Source organism: Eufriesea mexicana, unplaced genomic scaffold, assembly GCF_001483705.2.
Source record: "Eufriesea mexicana isolate 0111107269 unplaced genomic scaffold, ASM148370v2 scaffold1674, whole genome shotgun sequence".
Lineage (NCBI taxonomy): Eukaryota > Metazoa > Arthropoda > Insecta > Hymenoptera > Apidae > Eufriesea > Eufriesea mexicana.
The window spans coordinates 255,534-275,125 of NW_016909769.1; the positions used below are offsets into that span (position 1 = coordinate 255,534).

General features: G+C 28.3%; 1 protein-coding gene across 1 annotated transcript in view; it reads left to right on the forward strand.

Annotated features, from left to right (window-relative positions):
* The window catches only part of sprt (PDZ domain-containing protein sprite), a 55,039-nt gene that overhangs the window by 24,469 nt on the left and 10,978 nt on the right, over positions 1–19,592 (forward strand). Inside the window, exons 4-5 of the mRNA XM_017901579.1 lie at positions 14,232–14,395; positions 17,974–18,159. Coding sequence (XP_017757068.1) covers positions 14,232–14,395; positions 17,974–18,159 — 350 coding nt within the window. The remainder of the gene's footprint in view (positions 1–14,231; positions 14,396–17,973; positions 18,160–19,592) is intronic.

Here is a 19,592-nt window from a genome sequence, read left to right on the forward strand (position 1 = left end):
TAATAGTAAATAAAAATGGATTTTAGTATTGAAAATATATTTCAAATAAATTAAAGAAAAATTAAAAATGAATTCGACCATAGTATTAATATAGTATTAATAATAATACTAATTTTTACATGCACAGTTTACTCATTATTTTGTTTAATAATTATCAATGTTGCTTTTGTCAGTCTAAAATCGTAGTAAAAGTTTTATTCGTATATTTCGTTGGGTGATATTAATTCATGTGTCGGAAAAAAAGTTGGTATTTGGTTATCCTCGGGTATGAAATTCTCGCTGCGTCCGCTATCGTTTTTCCCTTTTGTAAATTTTTTTTCCACAGGTTCGCAGAAAAAGGTAGGTATATGGAAGCCATTTTTAACCGTACCATCCCGTCGGAAGAAACCGAAGGCGATGTTTCGCGGTTATTGGCGGGTCCGCAATAGCCCCCAGCTTTTTAAGGCTGTCCAACCAGTGATTTATATGCAGATGCATGAACCAAACTGTGTTTCGTTCAGGGCCCTTCACTCGAGTTTCGGGCCCAGGGACCGTGTGCGCGCGGGTGCCATTAAAACTGCCCCAAGTCCACACACGGATGCGCAATGGCGCAGCAACCTCAGAAATTCTACTTTTTTTAAATCTCTCTTACCTGCGGAATATTCCGCAATTTTGCTAGACCACCGAATTTTCTTCCATCTTGAAACATTCCTTTCCACGAGAAGAAGAAAAATTAATAGAAAATAACTAAAAAAGAAATACGAAAAGATTTTTATTTATAATTATGAAACAAACGTAAAACGTTGACGTAAGAGAATAATTAAAAATTTTTAATTATTAAATTATTAATTTTAAACTTTTTAAAATTTTATTTTGCGAGGATATCGCACGTTATTTTTAATTAAATATCTACTTCTTGGAATAACTCGGTTGGCTATAATGAAATTTGCGCCAGGGAAACTGGCAGACATATTATGATAATAAAAGCAACAGTGATATAGTTTATCGGGGAAAAAATATCGAATGAAATGACAGTGCGTTCTAAACCTGTCTTAATGCTGTGTTACTAGTTCTGAACCATACGAGATAATTTCGAAGGAACTACACCGGTTGTTACTTATCGACCAGTTATGGAGAGGTGATGTCACTGCAGGATATATATTTATAAAAATTTCTGACACATCGTTGATCGGTTATATATTTACATAATAAATTGAAAGGAATATTTATAGGCACTATAATGTATTGACCGTGATATAACTAGCGTGTCAATATGCTCTATTATATTTCTGCATCTAGAAATATAGATAACAGTCGATATTATGTCAATTGAAATAAAGATTTTGGGTTTGGTTGGTCAATCGTTCAGCGAAATTTAGTTCAACGAAAATTTAATAAAAACGAAATTTAAATAATTTTCGTGGAATTAGTTAAAATTATAAATTAAAAAGTTATTGTAATTATACAATATATAATTTCTAATATACAGGGTGTCTCCAGCGTGTTTTCACTCAACCTATGTCATTTTGATCTATTAGTATAAATAGGAACAGAATGTTATATAAAAATAGATCGTTTGAAAATTTATTGAAAATTTGTAACAAATATTTGAAATACATAAATAACGGTAGAACTTGCACTACTACTATAGAGGATCGAAATAGGTTAATAATAATTCGCTATTAACACCAATATTTAATATTTCAAAATATTCGTTGTTTTGTATATGACAATACAATATCAATCGCTATAAAAGGAAATCAAATTACACGAAGTTTACCTTGATTTCATTTCATTTTAATAAATCAGTCACGAGTCCACTACATATATTATTCGACACATTATCATATTTTTCATAAAAATATTTCATATCTTTAATATCATACCTTTTTAATAAGCGAATATTCGTTTACATAACTCTTACCCATGACCGCAGGACATATTAATAAAGTTTGCCTGAAAAATGCTCTTTATGTAACTGAAATTATGGTTACAGGAATAAACATTAAAATACGGGGTTTCTTGCATAAATTAAAACACGAATTCGGGAAAGCACAAGAATAAATAAGCAGTGTACGTGCACAACGATATTCACGATTTCTGCAATTTCAATTTTGCCAAGACACGTGTGCTGGAAGGCAAAGATGGGAATAGACGCATCCCTGATGGTACACAAAATAACCCTGTGATCTTTTATCCCACCCTTCACAGTCGGTGGGTATATTTTCTTAGCTTTCTTAAGCCACGATTAATGTGCGTTGTCAGATTCGTTGAAGCGGTTTTGACTTCTTCGAGCATGCTACAAAAATCCATCCCGATGTTTACGCCCGAGCAGGCCAGCGCGAAGTCATGTTTTGCCATCTCAGAGGAAAAAGCAGAAGAAAAAGAAAGAATGGAAGAAGAAGCAAAAGAAGGAGAAAACAGAAGGAGCGTGCTGTGCACGGGGGGGCTCGATATGAATAATGAAGAAGAACGTCGACTCGAAAAGCTCGCATCGACGTCGATGGGATATCTTCTTGCCAGAAGCCGGAGATGTTTTTCACCTACACGATCATCTTCCACGGTGCAAAGAAATTTCTCGCTTATATTCCCGTGTAACAGTTCCGTCCAGCTTTTTATCTAGCTTTTCAGTCTGGGCGAACATGCTACCGAGGAATGGGCAACACAGATTCAGGCCAATATTTTGACAATTCTTCGCTCAACCTTGATTCTACCTACGTGCAATCTCCTTCTGTTACTTTGTGTCGTTTTTTTAATTAATAGAATTTTTTAATTTTTCTATTTCACATATTTTAAAGGTGTAATTCAGATCAGATTTATAATAATAATAAATGTAATAATAAATATTGTAATGTAAAGTAATGTAAAATAGTGTAATAATAAATATTGTAATGTAAAGTAATGTAAAATAGTGTAATAATAAATATTGTAATGTAAAGTAATGTAAAATAGTGTAATAATAAATATTGTAATGTAAAGTAATGTAAAATAGTGTAATAATAAATATTGTAATGTAAAGTAATGTAAAATAGTGTAATAATAAATATTGTAATGTAAAGTAATGTAAAATAGTGTAATAATAAATATTGTAATGTAAAGTAATGTAAAATAGTGTAATAATAAATATTGTAATGTAAAGTAATGTAAAATAGTGTAATAATAAATAATATAAAATTTGGTGACAATAAATATAGTTAAATCAATGATAATTAGATTAACAGTGATAAATAAAAATTTACGTATTATAATTTCTTTAATTTTTTTGAGAAGTAATTCATACGACAATCGTATTTATATTTTGTTAATTTATAGATCGGAGAGTATAATAAAAATGCAAAATGGTAAAGGAAGGTTGATTTTTGGCAACAGGGAAAATGATAAATGAGTATGTTATTTTTTGTGTTTGTCACTGTAGTTTATTTTGAAATGTACAAGCCAAAGGTAGGCTATAGTACGCCCTTGGGTCGAAAGACTCAGACAGATCTGGTCAGCAAGATTGCAGATCCAGGAGTCAGTGCCCTTTACTGTCTGAACGGCAATACCCCAAGCAAGATTTCGTCTTCTTAACGTGTTGAAAACATTGCCCTGCACAAATTCCGTGTTCAAAGATCTCTTCCCAAAGGTAACAATTTAAGTCCACTCCAAACAATAGGAACAGTAACAAGTTCAAGAGAAAATTGTAATGTTTAAATGAATTTATGTGCGTTCATACGCGAAAGTGCTATAGGTTTATATTTGCTGTTTTTTAACAAATGAAATATGCAGACATTTTTTAAATATGTTTTATGTCTAGCAGAAAGTCTCGAAATTATATCAAGAAAATTAGAAAATAATTCTATAATATGTATATGACATTTACAGTACATTTATTGTAAATATAAACTATTATATATTATATAATTATATAATATTATTATAAATGGGAATTATGTATTATTGTATAATTCCTATTTATAATATATTAGTTTAATATATTATAAATAGGAACGTTAGTGTATTTAATGAAAAATAGTCTATTATGTGTTAAAAGTATTCACCGTGTTTTTGGTATACATTTTTTACCGTACATTACATTCGTATACACTTGTAATTTATTGGTAGTAAATCTTTGTAATAAACATCTTATAAGAACAGTATATATCATTATATAATATTTATAATATATATATTTAGTAAAATTTATTAATTTACTAATTTATTGATTACAAATTTATTCATTTAAAACTTACCAATATATGTATTATATTAGTAAAATTGGAAAATACTTCAGCAATGCATTCGATAATACAGTGCATTTATTACTAATTTATTACAAATATTTGATAAAGTACAAAAATATTCAAATGCATTGTATAATATCAGACAGAAAAGCATTAATTAAAATTTTAGAAGTTTCACTATGATGCTTATTCAATTCTACTGAATACACTAGCGCCATCATGGTTCATATTTATGATAGAGGTACTGTAAATAACCTATAAATATATCTCATATCATTTTTTTTTGTTTTATTAATGTGATCTTGGAACTTTCTTTTTGGCTTACGAGGGCCATACCAAATTTTTCAGAAAATGTAAATAAAAAGATAACAATTTAATTAATAAATATAAATGCTTTATTTTTATTCTATTTAAATTAAAACATTTTCATTGGTAAACTTCTCAACAATTCTATATTCGAAATAATTAATTATGAATATAACAATGTGTTTATGAATAATAAACATTCTCCGAGAAATGTGTTTATGAATAATAAACACTCCGAGAATTTTTAAACACTCTATATATACCCATAATTTTAAGCATTTTTGTTTTACCTTATATATTTCATTTGTAATGCCAATATTCGAATACTTTTGTGTGTATACAAATACATACATTTTATTGGGCAGTAATGAATTACTTAAATATCAATTACAACATTGTTTATTACAATTGTAATTACAATACAATTAATTGTATTAAAATTGTTTATAACAATAATATAAACTTCTTTGTAATATTTCAAAATAGCGTAATATGTTATAATCGCACAATATTTTTCTGCTTTATCTTCCAACTATTAATAACATTAAAATAATAAATACTATGTTATTAATAATGGTAATTCTATACCAATGATTATTCCATAAAGAATTTCTCATTATAATACATACAATTTAATTTACATCTTTACCCTGTGAAAGTGCACCGTGTAAAGGAAAATCGTTATTAGCAACAAAGTATAAAATATGTTTCAAGAAACACAAATTACATACAAATTACATATGTATACAAAAAGTAACTTAAAACATTGAAATACATTCGCTGAAGATATAAATAATTAATAAGCAAAAGCAGAATAAAAAATAAAGAATAATATTAATTAACAATAAAAATGTTTATCTACACTATTCATTGTTTCCAATTTGTTCTCTTACTTATTTTCAAACTCATCTAATCGTAAATAAATCGTGTTAAAGAATCACGTATTATAATTATCACTAAATAGTATTATAAAAAGTATAACCTCAAAATCGTGTAAAAGGTGGCTCAGATGTATAGGGTGTCCCAAAATTCACGGAAGATTTGAATCTTGCGCCATTTGTGCGCTAAAGTATTACCAACGAAAAAAGAAAAAAAAATACAGCGTGACGGCTGACAGTTCAGAGTTATTAAAAATGGAGTGCTATATGAAAGAACAACGCGTCTTCATTGTTGAGCAATATTTACAATTTTTAATTAAAAACCTGTGTTTTCTATCAAAATTACTTCTTGCGTGAATTTTGGGACACCCAATACATGTAATATTCCTGTCCTATAAAATTTTATTCACCTTCCTAAAAATTAGTTAACCACTTCACCTTTAATTGCAATTTCCATTAATTAAAGCGAGTATTCAACGCACCTCTGTATCACCCTCAGATCGCATCGAAAAACGCAACGAGAAGGTTATGTCGCGCATACGAATCGACTTGCAGACGGTATCGTTGGCGATACAGTTGGGGAAATTCATCGATATTATCGAAATACGTGCAAAGGCAAACTAAAGGCGAACACGAACTGTGTTCTCTTGGCGTAACTATTGTATCGTACAGTTGCAGAAGGGGGTGGCAGGATTATCTCGGAAATGCGGATCTTCTCCATGCAAATTCCGCAATAAATTTCCGCTTCCTGCGTGCGCGCCGCGACTATCGCGCTGTTGCGGTGCAACGTGCGCGGCGCGCATGCGCGCGGGAAAAAATGCGCGGAATGTTCGTCCGGAGATCACCGTCCATCCGTTCCCACTTTTACTTGCCAGCGGGGAAGAGGAAAGTGTTAGATTCGATACACTCCTCGCAGCGTGTCTCTATTACCTCGTTATTTAAGATCCGTTATAGAACTCGATATATTCTTCATGCTTCACTGCATATGTTATTCGCGATAAGATATCGTGACGGTCTGTTTTTATGGACATTACCCACGTATATCTGTACATATCGTTATGCTGGTAATAGTCGTGCATTAATCCCTAATGACGAAAGTCCTGTCACTTATGGAAAGTATTCATATATATATCTGACCACTTTTTAACAGGAAATATGAAATGAAGTTTCCTTTTAGGATTATTATCAACGCGGTGATCGATCGCTTAATAGTTTCGCAATTAATATATATATATGAAATAATAACGGTGAATTTTCGAGGATTAGAAGATAGGTTATGAATAGCAAGATATGTGTGGGAATTATTTCAATGGCTTATTAATTGTTAGTAAGGTGCATAATTCTTTAATAATCGTTTACCTTTTTTTTTTATGAAATATTATTATAACTATTATATGAGCTGTTCGCTGCACAAATTAATTAACTCCATAAAATAAAAAATGGAGTAATGCAATGAAATAATGTATATTGTTTTTTAAAATTCCCTTTATAATTTAAATCGTAATAAATATCGTAGAATGCATAAATACATATGTAACTTTCATCTAACGGTATATAAAATTTATAAGAAAAAATAGCCAAAAGGTAATCGTTAGTAATGTTACCATTTTTATGTTACTGGAAGAGTTAATCGATTTGGCAAGTGGAAAAAGTAATAAATTTAAATTTTACTAAATTTTACTTAAATTCTGATAAGACGGCACTAAAAAATTCACCGTTATCATTCATGGCTTGCTAGTGCATTTGAGTTGCATTATTGCAACGATTTACATTAGAGTACGGAGTTAATCAAAGTGACCTCTAAAATAAATTATTTATTATTCAGTGGCCAAAAAATTTTTGTCGTTTAATGGTGTTAATCTTAATTATCAGGGAAAGTTATTATAAATATAAAAAGTTATGACTATACCAAGTGCTTTGACACTTAAATTTAAGATTTTTCAAAAAGTGGAGTTAATCGATTTGTGCAGTCAACGGCTCATATATTTATATTGCAATTTAGAGTTATGAAAAAATGATTTTCAAGTTTTTTAATATATACTATTATATTCTATGGTATTATATTCTATGCTGTGTTCTATTGTAATTTAAAATACAGATATAGTCATCTTTAGATTTAACTATAGTGTAACTATATTTTGATATATATAATCTTTAGTAATTGGAATTAAATAAGAGATTATATTTAATTTTATGCACATTGCCAAATTATTTTATTGTTTTTAAACAAATCTGACAACTGTACATATGTCATAAGAAGACGTAGTAAATGTTTCTAGAAAATGTATGTTTTATCAAAAACAGTATATACACTGAAATTATTTAAATTATATTAATATTATAAGAACGCCGTTATAATTTTCAACAAGCTTTCTGTCCCCTTCGTTTCTGCAAGATATATGTCACTGATCATGAAAATAGCCTAAGTTATAAACATATTTTTGTTACGGAATATTCAAGATTTTGCAATTAGATAAATGGAAAATGTAATTTTGACATAATTACAAGGACTTGATGGTTTTATTTTGATCCTAATTTGCGAAAATAATTTTACTATAAAATAGTAGAAATAGTAAATATATAGTTTGATTATAAAATAAATAGATATAATACAGAATAACTGAAAAATTCATTTTTTTTTTTAAATTTATTACTTAAATTTCTTTCATAATTATCTGTATATAATAACAAAATCTAATAATTTAATAAAAATTTGAAAAAAATATTCTTTAAATATATTTTAAGAAAAAAAATATTCCTTTGATCACTATTCTTATAAAATTATATAATGATAACATAATTGATTTTGAGAAATTTGGTAATATAATGAAAATATAATTTTAAGTCGGAAAAAATTTTAACTGTTTTTAAAAACTTGTAGGTGAACACAAAATTTATAAAAATAATCTAAATAATTTTGTGATTCTAACTATTCTTTACCAATTATGTTTGTTAAATTTATTTCTTCCTCCACAATCCATATATTAAAATTTACTATTCAGAATTGTACAATTTACTGTACTAACTTTCCTCATTTAATTTCACGAATTTCATAAGAAACCAATTTTTCATGAAAATATTTTCCATTACTTTTAAATTTATTTTTGGTTTAATTAAATTTCGTATCTTTAATAAAAAATTAATTTTCAATACAATTTATAATAAATTCTATAATAAACTGCGCCGATAAAAATTGATAATAATTCACATAAATTTTGTATTTTATCGACAGAGACTATATATGATAATGCATAAATAAATTTTAACACAACATTGAATCTCTAATAATAAATTAATTTTCAATCAATTTTGTAGCAATTTCCATAATAACCTGCACCGATAAAAGCTGATAATAATCCACATAAATTATTTATTTTGTCGAGAGTGACTATGTTTGACACTATGCCATCGTTGGAAAGTCGTGTTTATGGTAAACAGGTACTTTACGGCTTGCACCGAAAGCCTTGAACTCGGATTGCCTTTTGTTTTCTACCACGTACAATGCAACGTACGTGAATGCTTTGTGCGATTCTGCTAACCTTCGTGTAACACGATAAAAACGACCAGTAAAAAAGGGAGTAATGATAATAATAAAATTTCGATATTTTTAAATCACCAAAATGGAGTCCTGCCCCGTTACTATTTCTATATAGGAATAAACGTTCCATTCGTTATTTCTTCTCTTTCTGGCTACTTAATCAGTATCATTAACCAATATCATTATTTGTATTACTGTATTGAGCACATTACGAAGAAAAGAAAAATGTTTCAATTACATTAATACTAGAATTGGTGAAAATGACTAGTTTCAGAATTTTGTTTTTATATTTACTGAAAACGTATAATTGTTTTTGATAAAATTAATATTTATTGAAATAAATTATTTAATTATTTTACCTAACTTGCCCAATTATTTGCATTATACGATTTTGATTAGTATTATCTATTAACCCTTATATGCTTTTGTACCAAATCAGTTAATGATGAGCTACTCTTGCCAAACAATTAAAATTATAAATGGACGCATAGTGGCTAACTAGAATTGACTACTTTTCCAATTCGCCATTTTTCAGAATTAAATCGTAGCACAAGGAACTATATTTAGAAACAAATTTTAGGTCGATAGTTCTAGTCTTAATATTTCTTTAGAACACTGTACTGTACACGAAGTCAAGTTTCATAACAGTAATTTTATAATCATCTACCTCTTCCAAGAAAAGTATTTCCAGGCTTGGAATAATAACATTCCTGGAAAGAATAATGCAACAAGTAAGAAAAATGATACTCTAATTGCATAAATGGTTTGGCGTAATTTGCTTTCCAGTAAATTTTGTATGTTACAAATAATGCTGGAAATAGGGTGTTTACATGTTTGTATGTTGTATTTTACATACAGTATTATTTATCACTTTTGAACAGTAATATTGAATTTAAAACCATCTCGAAATTTTAAAATTATACGTAATGAGTGTTCAAATAAGTTAAATGAAACTTAAACTAAGTTTCATTAGTTTAAGTTTAAGTCCTTAAAATAAGGAACACCTTGGTCCTTAAAATAAGGAATATTAAATTAAAAATCTACAATTTATAATTCTACAACTTAAAATTAGTTTTAAAAATATGTGTTGGTTGATATTAAAGATATATACAATGTAATAATTAATTTTTCGTTATTTTGCTTTTTTATATTGCAATTGATCCACGATGATCTTCATATTTTAATCAAAAAGCAAAATAATCAAATATATAATCAAATCAAAAATATATAATCAAATTGGTGAAAAGTAATACTTATTTAAAATTATTTTTTTATGTAACAAACAATTTATAAGTAATTACAGACCAATAATTTGAGTAGACTCCAATAATTTACCCAATACATAAGGTGTGCCATATAAGCAGACACAACGAAAAATCTCACAAACGGGTGATTTATAAAAAACAAGCTGGCATGTGTTTTTTATTATTTTAATTTACCTTTCAATATTGAGTATTTTTATATTTCATAGTTAAAAGTACCCAAAATCGAATTGTTTCCTTTAATTCGTCTGTCTACGTAATTTTTGATCGTGTCAACTTAAATGGAACAGCCTGTATATAAAATTTGTAAATAACTCCATTACATGAATCGCAATATCGTATTTCATTTCAAAATTTTGTATTAATTCAACACATCATATATTTATATATTTGATAATGGGACACCCTTTGTATAAAATTTTTAAATAACTCAATTATATAAATCGCAATATTATATTTTATTTCAGGATTTTGTATTAATTCGGCACATTGTATATTTATATATTTATATGCTTGATAATGGGATACCCTATATATAGAATTTTTCAATAACTCGATTACATAAATCGCAATATTATATTTTACTTCAAGATTTTATGTTAATTCGGCACATTGTATATTTATATATTTATATGCTTAATAATGGGACACCCTGTATGTGAAATTTTTCAATAACTCAATTATATAATATAAATCGCAATATCATATTTTAGAATAATTCAAGATTTTGTATTAATTCGACATGTCACATGTTTGTATATTATACCGTGAATTTGGTAATTAAATTTCCATTAGAATTAAAAAAAAAACTGTAGTTCACTTTTTACATTGTCAGCCAAATGTAAAAAGTTCGACTGTCCAATTTTATTTTCAATTGTTCGTAGCTAAAATTACTTTACAAGTTTGTTAGACCTTCGACCTGCAATCGTTCGGCTCGAAGCAAAATAAGATCGCAAGTCTATTACAGTACGGAGTTTTATCCTATAACCGTGAATCTTTATGCCGTAAATCTTGGTTGAAGATAATCTCACGAGAGGACGTCGAGTAGTCGGTGCGGAAAAGGCTCAGCCGCACGGAGAACGTGCAAAGGGAGAGGTGACGCTTAGAAACCGCTTATGTGTGGAAGAGAATAAATGCGGGCAGACTTAGCAAATTTTAATATAAGCTAAAGCAACACGATAACACATGTGAAAAATAATAAAGTCTGGAAGGTTAAACTCGTATACATTTGCAATAATTAAATTTGCAAATTCAAATGCAAAAATAAGATAAAGTCGAAATTCCTGAAAATATTAAATGTCTCCCAATTCACTGAAATCTGAAAATTTTGCAAAATTTAATATGGCTTTAAAAAGCAAATAAATTAAGAGATTGTAATATCAATATTAAACTTCTATAAAATTTATCAACTTAATTTCTAATTGTAAGTTACTCGATGCTTGATGGGGTCATCTAAAAACTCTATAAAGTTTTAAATACCTTTAGATAACAAATAATAGATGAGATAATTTTTCGCGAAATTCAATAAATTAATTTCTGAGTTATTAAGTGCTTAATAAAAAGGCAAATTTGAAAATCCTAAAAAATTTTAAATACTTCTAAAAACATGTGATTTGACAGGTCCTAATATAAAAATTAAACTTTCACAAAATTTAGTAATTTAATTTCAAAGTTAGCGAATGCTTGAAAAAAGACAAATTTAAAAATTCTAAACTATTTTAAATACGTTTAAGAAACAAATTATTTAAGAGATTTTAATATAAGAATTAATCTGTCGCTAAATTCTCTAACTTAATTTCTGAACTATTAAGTGTTCGATAAAAAGTTAAATTAGAAAATTGTGTACAATTTTAAATACCAGTAAAAAACATAATTTAAGAAATTTTGGTATCATATAAGAATTAATATTTTCCAAAATTCAGTAACTTAATTTCTAAATTATTAAGTGCTTGATACGAAATTGAATTTGAAAACGGTATAAAGGTTTAAGTACCTTTAAAAAACAAATGATTTAAAGAATTTTAATGTAACAAATAAACTTAAGTTAAACTTAACAAGTAAAGTAACAAACAAAATTCTTTAACTTATTTTCTAAGTTATCAAGTGCTTGATAAAATGTGAAATTTAATAATTCTGTAAAATTTTAACTACCTTTAACAATTATAATTTAGCAAACTTTAATATAAAACTTAATCTTTCACAAAATTCTCTAACTTAATTTCTAAGTTATTAAGTGCTTGATAAATATTACAATTTAGAAGTCTTACAATATTTCAAATACTTTGAAGAAACATATAAGTGAATAGATTTTAATAAAAGAATTCAACTTCCACAAAATTCTGTAACTTAATTTCTAACTTATCAAGTGCTCGATAAATATTAAAATTTAGAAGTCCTGCGATATTTCAAATGCTTTGAAGAAGCATACAACTGAATAGATTCTAATAGAAGAATTCAACCTCCTCAAAATTCTTTGACTCAATTATTAAGTTATCAAGTGCTCGATAAAATGTGAAATTTAAAAATTCTGTAAAATTTTAATTACCTTTAAAAATCATAATTTAGCAGATTTTAATCTAAAACTTAATCTTCTACAAAATTCTCTAACTTAATTTCTAAGTTATTAAGTGCTCCATAAATATTAAAATTTAGAAGTCCTGCGATATTTCAAATACTTTGAAGAAACATATAACTATATAGATTCTATTAAAAGAGTTAAACAAAATTCTTTGACTCAATTACTAAGTTATCAAGTGCTCGATAAAATGTGAAATTTAAAAATTCTATAAAATTTTAATTACCTTTAAAAATCATAATTTAGCAGATTTTAATCTAAAACTTAATCTTCTACAAAATTCTCTAACTTAATTTCTAAGTTATTAAGTGCTCGATAAATATTAAAATTTAGAAGTCCTGCGATATTTCAAATGCTTTGAAGAAACATACAACTGAATAAATTCTAATAAAAGAACTCAACTTCCACAAAACTCATAAACGTCATTCCCAAGTTATTAAGTACTCGATAAAACACGAAAACACGGTATTTTTGACATCGATAAACGCTGTGGGAATGGAAGAAATAGAAACTCTTTAGCAAAGGTATAGCACAACGGTTTGGCAATGGCTGCGGAGGATATCCGGTTAGTTGCATATTTTCTGCAAGCGAATCTAGTTGGTGGTCTTGTGTGAGACACACTGGGCGTACAAGGTCTCGTATCGTATCCTTCTTTCTGGTTGCTGCGCAGTCAAGGCCGGCATTGACCTTCTCCGCGTTGTATGCCAGCAGGAGAGACCAAGTGCTGCTTTCTCAAGGACCATCGAGCATTGTGTGCAGTACCGATGTGCAAGTCCATTAAGATCGAGACATCCCGTTCCATGGTCACAAATCATAGGTTTAATAGAACGATAAATTTGTATTCATACCGTGCGTTATTTTGCACCCCCCAGTTTCGACCGTCTTTAAATCGCGACGGTAAACTACAGCTTTTTACAGGCACGAGCCACCGGATGCTTGCCTCCCGCTCGAAATTTCTATGTAAAACTACCACGTTTTTGCTGCCGTTACTTGTCCGAGTAAATTTGAATAATTTATTTCAAATAATTTATGTCTCGAAATATGTTATTACATCTACGTCTTAAATACCAGTCGAATAAAATAGTGGAAAATAGAAAAATGGAATTGTAAATGTGAACTTCAGCCTGAATTAATAGATAAAATAGACAAAATGGACCGAAATGACATCTTTGACGTGACATTTGAATTTAAAATGAATTTATAATGGCGTCGATATTTTTATATATATTTCTTTTAGCCGTTCTATTTTGTCGAATAATTTACCGATTATATTTTAAATTTCGATTTTGGTCGAAAAATTGAAATTTTGTTCAGTTCTTATTTTTCGTGAATTGTTATACAGTAGCGTGTTTTACGTATTATTTGAATGTGGAAATATAAGTTGTAATCGATATAAATTTTGGAAATTTGTGATTGTATATCGAGTATGTAGAAATAATAATCAAAATTTAATCTCTTCTCGTCTTTTCTCAGATGGCCAGTATAGAAGTATCCTTATCAACGACACCGAGGAGGAAAAAAGGTGGGAGCATTTCCGGTGGAGTAACATCACCGGCTGGTCATCGAAATAGAGATCATTACAAGGAATTGGATGCTCTGCGGATCGCATTACGTGATAAGGAGAATATTATTCAAACGTGAGAACCATTTAGTACACATACAGTACGCCTATCAAAGAAAAAGGAATTTTAAAGGAATGAAATTTTTTAATCGAATTGAAAAAAATTAAATTTTCAATCAATTGTTACACAAATTGAAAATTGTGTGAAATTTATTACGATATGTAATTAACACACTAAATGGGTTATCAATTATATGTCATATAAATCGTGTTTTATATAAATATACATATACAGGGTGCCTCAACAACGATAGTACAACCGCGAAATGGGTGATTCTACATCCTCCTCCTCCAAATACAAATTGAAAAAAGAAGAATTAAAATTTTTTTATTCGAAGCTTTGTTTTTGAGGAAATTGACTTTGAATATTCGCCGACTACACGTGCACTTAGCTATGGATTATATGACTAGACCATCATTACATGAGTATTGGTGGTAAAATTGAGAAAGGGTGATTCTACGTGAAAAATGAAATCGAAAATAAAGAATAAAATTTTTTGATTCGAAGCTTCGTTTTCGAGAAAATCGTCTTTGAATATCTACCGAGTGCGCGTGCACTTAACTTTAGCTATGGCGGATGGACCATCAGTATATCAGGGTATGCAATGGATATTCAAAGTCGATTTTCTCGAAAACGAAGCTTCGAATGAAAAAATTTTATTCTTTATTTTCGATTTGTTTTTTCACGTAGAATCACCCCCTACTTCATTTTACCACCGATACTTATGTATTGATGGTCTATTCATATAAGACATAGCTAAGTGCACGCGCACTCGGTGAATATTCAAAGTCGATTTTCTCGAAAACGAAGCTTCGAATCAAAAAATTTTATTCTTTATTTTCGATTTAATTTTTCACGTAGAACCACCCTCTTCTCAATTTTTCCACCGATATTCATGTATTGATGGTCTATTCATATAAGCCATAGCTAAGTGCACGTGCACTTAGTGAATGTTTAAAGTCGATTTTCTCGGAAACGAAGCTTGGAATAAAAAAATTTTATTCTTTTTTTTTAGATTCGTTTCTGCGTCTAGAATTATTCTCTTTCCTATTGTACCACCGTTACTGGGATATTCTGTATATGTATATTTTTTAAAATATCTCGTTCATATATTAACCCTTTATTTTGAAAAATAGCAATTCAAAGACTTTTTGTTATAAAGTCGACCATATTTTTTAAGATAGTGAATAATAAATCGTATAGGAATTATTTTATTTCGATATTTCGTGTATTATTACCTTATTTCAAATTTAATATATTATTTAATATATAATTTTTAGAACTTTATAAAATGGCGACTGATAGTCGTCTCTCGATACTTTAAACGATAAAGCTAACTGCAATTATGGCGATTAAAGAACAGTAACAAGTGGGTCTTAAAAGCATTATAAATTGCCATAAATTTCTTAAGATTATATGTAGAATAAAAGATTTCTGTCCTTTAAATCCTTAACTTAACATTTCGTTAACGAACTGTAAGTGGGTAAGAACCCAACGCCAATCGAAAGTAAGAGAAACCGGTAAGAAGCCATAGAACAAAAGAACTGATAGAATAGCCGTGTCACTTGATTGCACGCACAAACACGAATGCAGATGGCGCGTAAATCATATTATGGAATGTCTCCTTAATAAATTTAAATAAATTATAATTACATATAAGTAAATAATTGAACAGTTTCAAAATTAAAGATTCTTTTTAATTTAATAATTTCGTATTTTTATTTTTATTTTTGCTTTTTTTGTATAAATAAGTAAAATTATTCAGAGTAATCTTCCTAGATTTCTGTCTCTGTATTGTTTAATACTACAATCAAATTTGTATTCCCGTTATTTAACCAAACCTGGGCGAAATTTATTTCTAATAATAATTTAAAAATAATTATTTCGAATAACATTAATTATCGATTAAGAAATAATGTACTCTAATTGATATTATGTTCTTTATTTGAATATAAAATTGATTATTTGAGGAAATAAAGTTTATTTCTTAATTACGAATTTGTTTTTGAAATAACATATAGAATAGTTATTAAACAATAAATGCATATAGTAACAAACGTAGTAATAGTGTTTGTGAACAGCAGTAAATATGATATTAATTCATAACGCTGAATATTAAGGTATCAATCATTTTCAAAATCAAATAATAAATCACCATAATAAATAAAAATTACAAATAACTTAATTACTTTTCGTGCAAACTATTGTATTATTTCAACAAATAGACTATTTATCAAAAGTATATATTTTTTAATTTTCAACTCTTAGCATTATCAATGTCTTAACTTTAAAAATTATACTCAAGGTTAGGTATTGAATACTATTCAATCAACAAATTTTCCAACCCATTCATTTAATTAAGATACTATTCCAATTTATAAGGGGTCTTGAAAGTAATCCTAATTTGAGTTAAAATTTGTTTTTGAAGGAATACAGTGAGTGTCACTTAAAATCGTACACCACAACAGTTACCAATTTTTTACTTAAAAGGTATAGTTATCATATATCTAGAATAATAAAAATTTAAAAACATATGTATTAAAATGTCTCTATTAAATGTGTGTAATTACAAATTAAATTCTCTATCTTTAAAAGAAAAATTAAATGTTTATATATTTAGTCATAAAGTACAAAAATCATCAGATGGAAGAAAAAGACCAGAAATTTTCCAGTTTATTACGAATATACCGACGTGTACGATTTTCACTAACTGGTTATACTTTATTGCCACATATATTTAATTTTTCTAGTAGATATAAAACATTTAATTTGTAATTACACACACTTAATACAGACATTTTAACGTATACATTTCGAAATTTATATCATCCTAAATATGTACATAATAACACTGTGTTTTAAGAGAAAATTTGATAACAGTTGTGGTGCACGATTTTAATTGACACACACTGTATATGTTATTATTTTAGCTTTTCACTGTTATAATCTGCATTAACACTAGAACTACCGATCTTTAATGGGTACCTAACTATAACGTGCACGAATTATAACAATTTCAGCGGTACGGTGAATATGAGTGAATATATTGATTACAATTCTTTCCTAATATGAGTTGATACTAATTTTATTTTTAAAGCAGGTGTATGTGTTCGGTGATTGCAAAAAGGAAAATTCTTGGACCAGCCATTTTCACTGAATTGGTTATTCTAGTTAGTTCTAGGTAGTTCTAGTCTGGATTAATACCGAATCTTCCGCGGCTAATGAAAAACCCTATTGATGTAAAAAGAAGGGAAAATAATTTAAAAAAAAATGGAATAAGAGAAAATATTGAAAAATTCATAATACGAATATCAAAAGAATAGTTGAAAGGTCAAATGATCAAGGCGATAGCGATAATGAATGCAAAATTTTTAATAAAAAATTTGAAAACGGTTGTTTAAGCTGTGGTATGATTAGTGTTAAAAAGAAACAAATCATTGTTCGTTAGAAGCTAGATGTTCGAATATCCATGATTGCAGTAATTATAGTAATCATTGCAGGATAATATTAGCAATTTGTCATTCTTTGTTTATTACCCACCTGCTTCTTTTGTTGCCAGTACTAACTCTGCTACTAATTACTAATTATTTCAGGTTGAAAGGGCAATTGTGCAACACACTTAGCAACAGATTAGCATTACGTAATGGTGCCCCACCCCTAACCGAGGCTGACAGAAAAGCGACTGAGGAACGACTTCAGAGGCTGCGACGTGATGCAGATAATAAACGACTAGCGATAAAAAATTTGAAATTAGCCCTTGAACGACTAGATATTACGGAGTAAGTTGGAAACAGCTTCAATAAATCTTGTGTTACTAAATATCAATTATAGGTAAAATTTTATTTACAATTTACGTTTACTTTATTATTTAATATTTTATTTTATTTCCTTACTATACAAAATTATACATAAATTACAGGAAAATATAGCGATAAAGATGAGATGTAAAAAATAGTGTACAGAATGTTCTAGAATAACATGTGCAAGCAGGCTGAAGGTGATTCCTTAGGAAAAAATAAGAAAAATAAAAATGAACTAAAATTTTTTGAGTTTGGCTTCGTTTTCGAGATAATCAGATTTGAAAATTTGCACTTATTACGAACTGCAAGTACCAATTGTTATCTTACTACTATTGCAAGATGCGATTCGTGCATTCATGTATATCGTCTATAGTGTTTATAAACAAAGTATAAAGAACATTTGCGAATTACTGCATTCTGCAAGAATAAAATATTATTGTATTAATTACAGAATTGCTAAAATTCATTGTCTCGTTGTCGTATACGTGCTGTGCCTATTTAATTATGAACTCTAGGAAACGTGTTTGCATTTTTCAAATTTTCATGTGCGAGGTTAATACGCTCTGAGAGTTCGCAGCATAAATTTTTACTCCGCTAGACTTACAAATAAAAGAATAAAAAATTCCAAAAATATGTAGTCCTATTTAATCTATGAATTAATAATATACGTGTATTCATTTATGTGAATCTGAATTAACTTTTAATATAAGTATAAGAAAGAAGACAAAAAATTCAATTTTTTAATATATTATTTAAACAAATTAATTTTTCGTATAAATTTCTACATGGTTACATTTTCAATGTAAAAGGGTATATTTTGAAGAAAAAACAATTTGTCTTCAGTCCTTTTGGGTCTCGAAATACTCCAAAAAATATGATTTCGACTGCTACCTTTAAGGGTTGTTTTCACCCCTTCAATATGAACGATAGCCAATAAAATCAGGTATGCGTCAAATATTTTTTTGACCACCATCTCACATAAATTTCTCACATAAATTCAGCCTATGCTTGTTAAATATGTTGCCTTGTTAGTCATAATATTTAATTGATTTTTTAAATATTTTTACCAATTTTTATTTATACAAAAATATATTATTTAATTCCAAGTCGATTTAATTTATTGTGAATAAAATTTTTATACGTTGTATTTAAAGAGTTTAAAATATGAAACGAATTTTCCAAGCATTCTCGAATTTTCTCGAAACGAAGCCAGAATCGAAAAAATTTTATTTTATTTTTATTTTTCATACTTTTTCATAAAGAATCACTTCCTTACCCGCCCGCTTTTGTTATTCGGGAACACCCTTGTTCCGTCCTGAAACAAAGACAGGCTTAGAAGACCCCGTCACCAAGTGCCATAACAACAAGACCATCGGAATTTTCTAATGTACCATAACGTCATTGCGTATCGT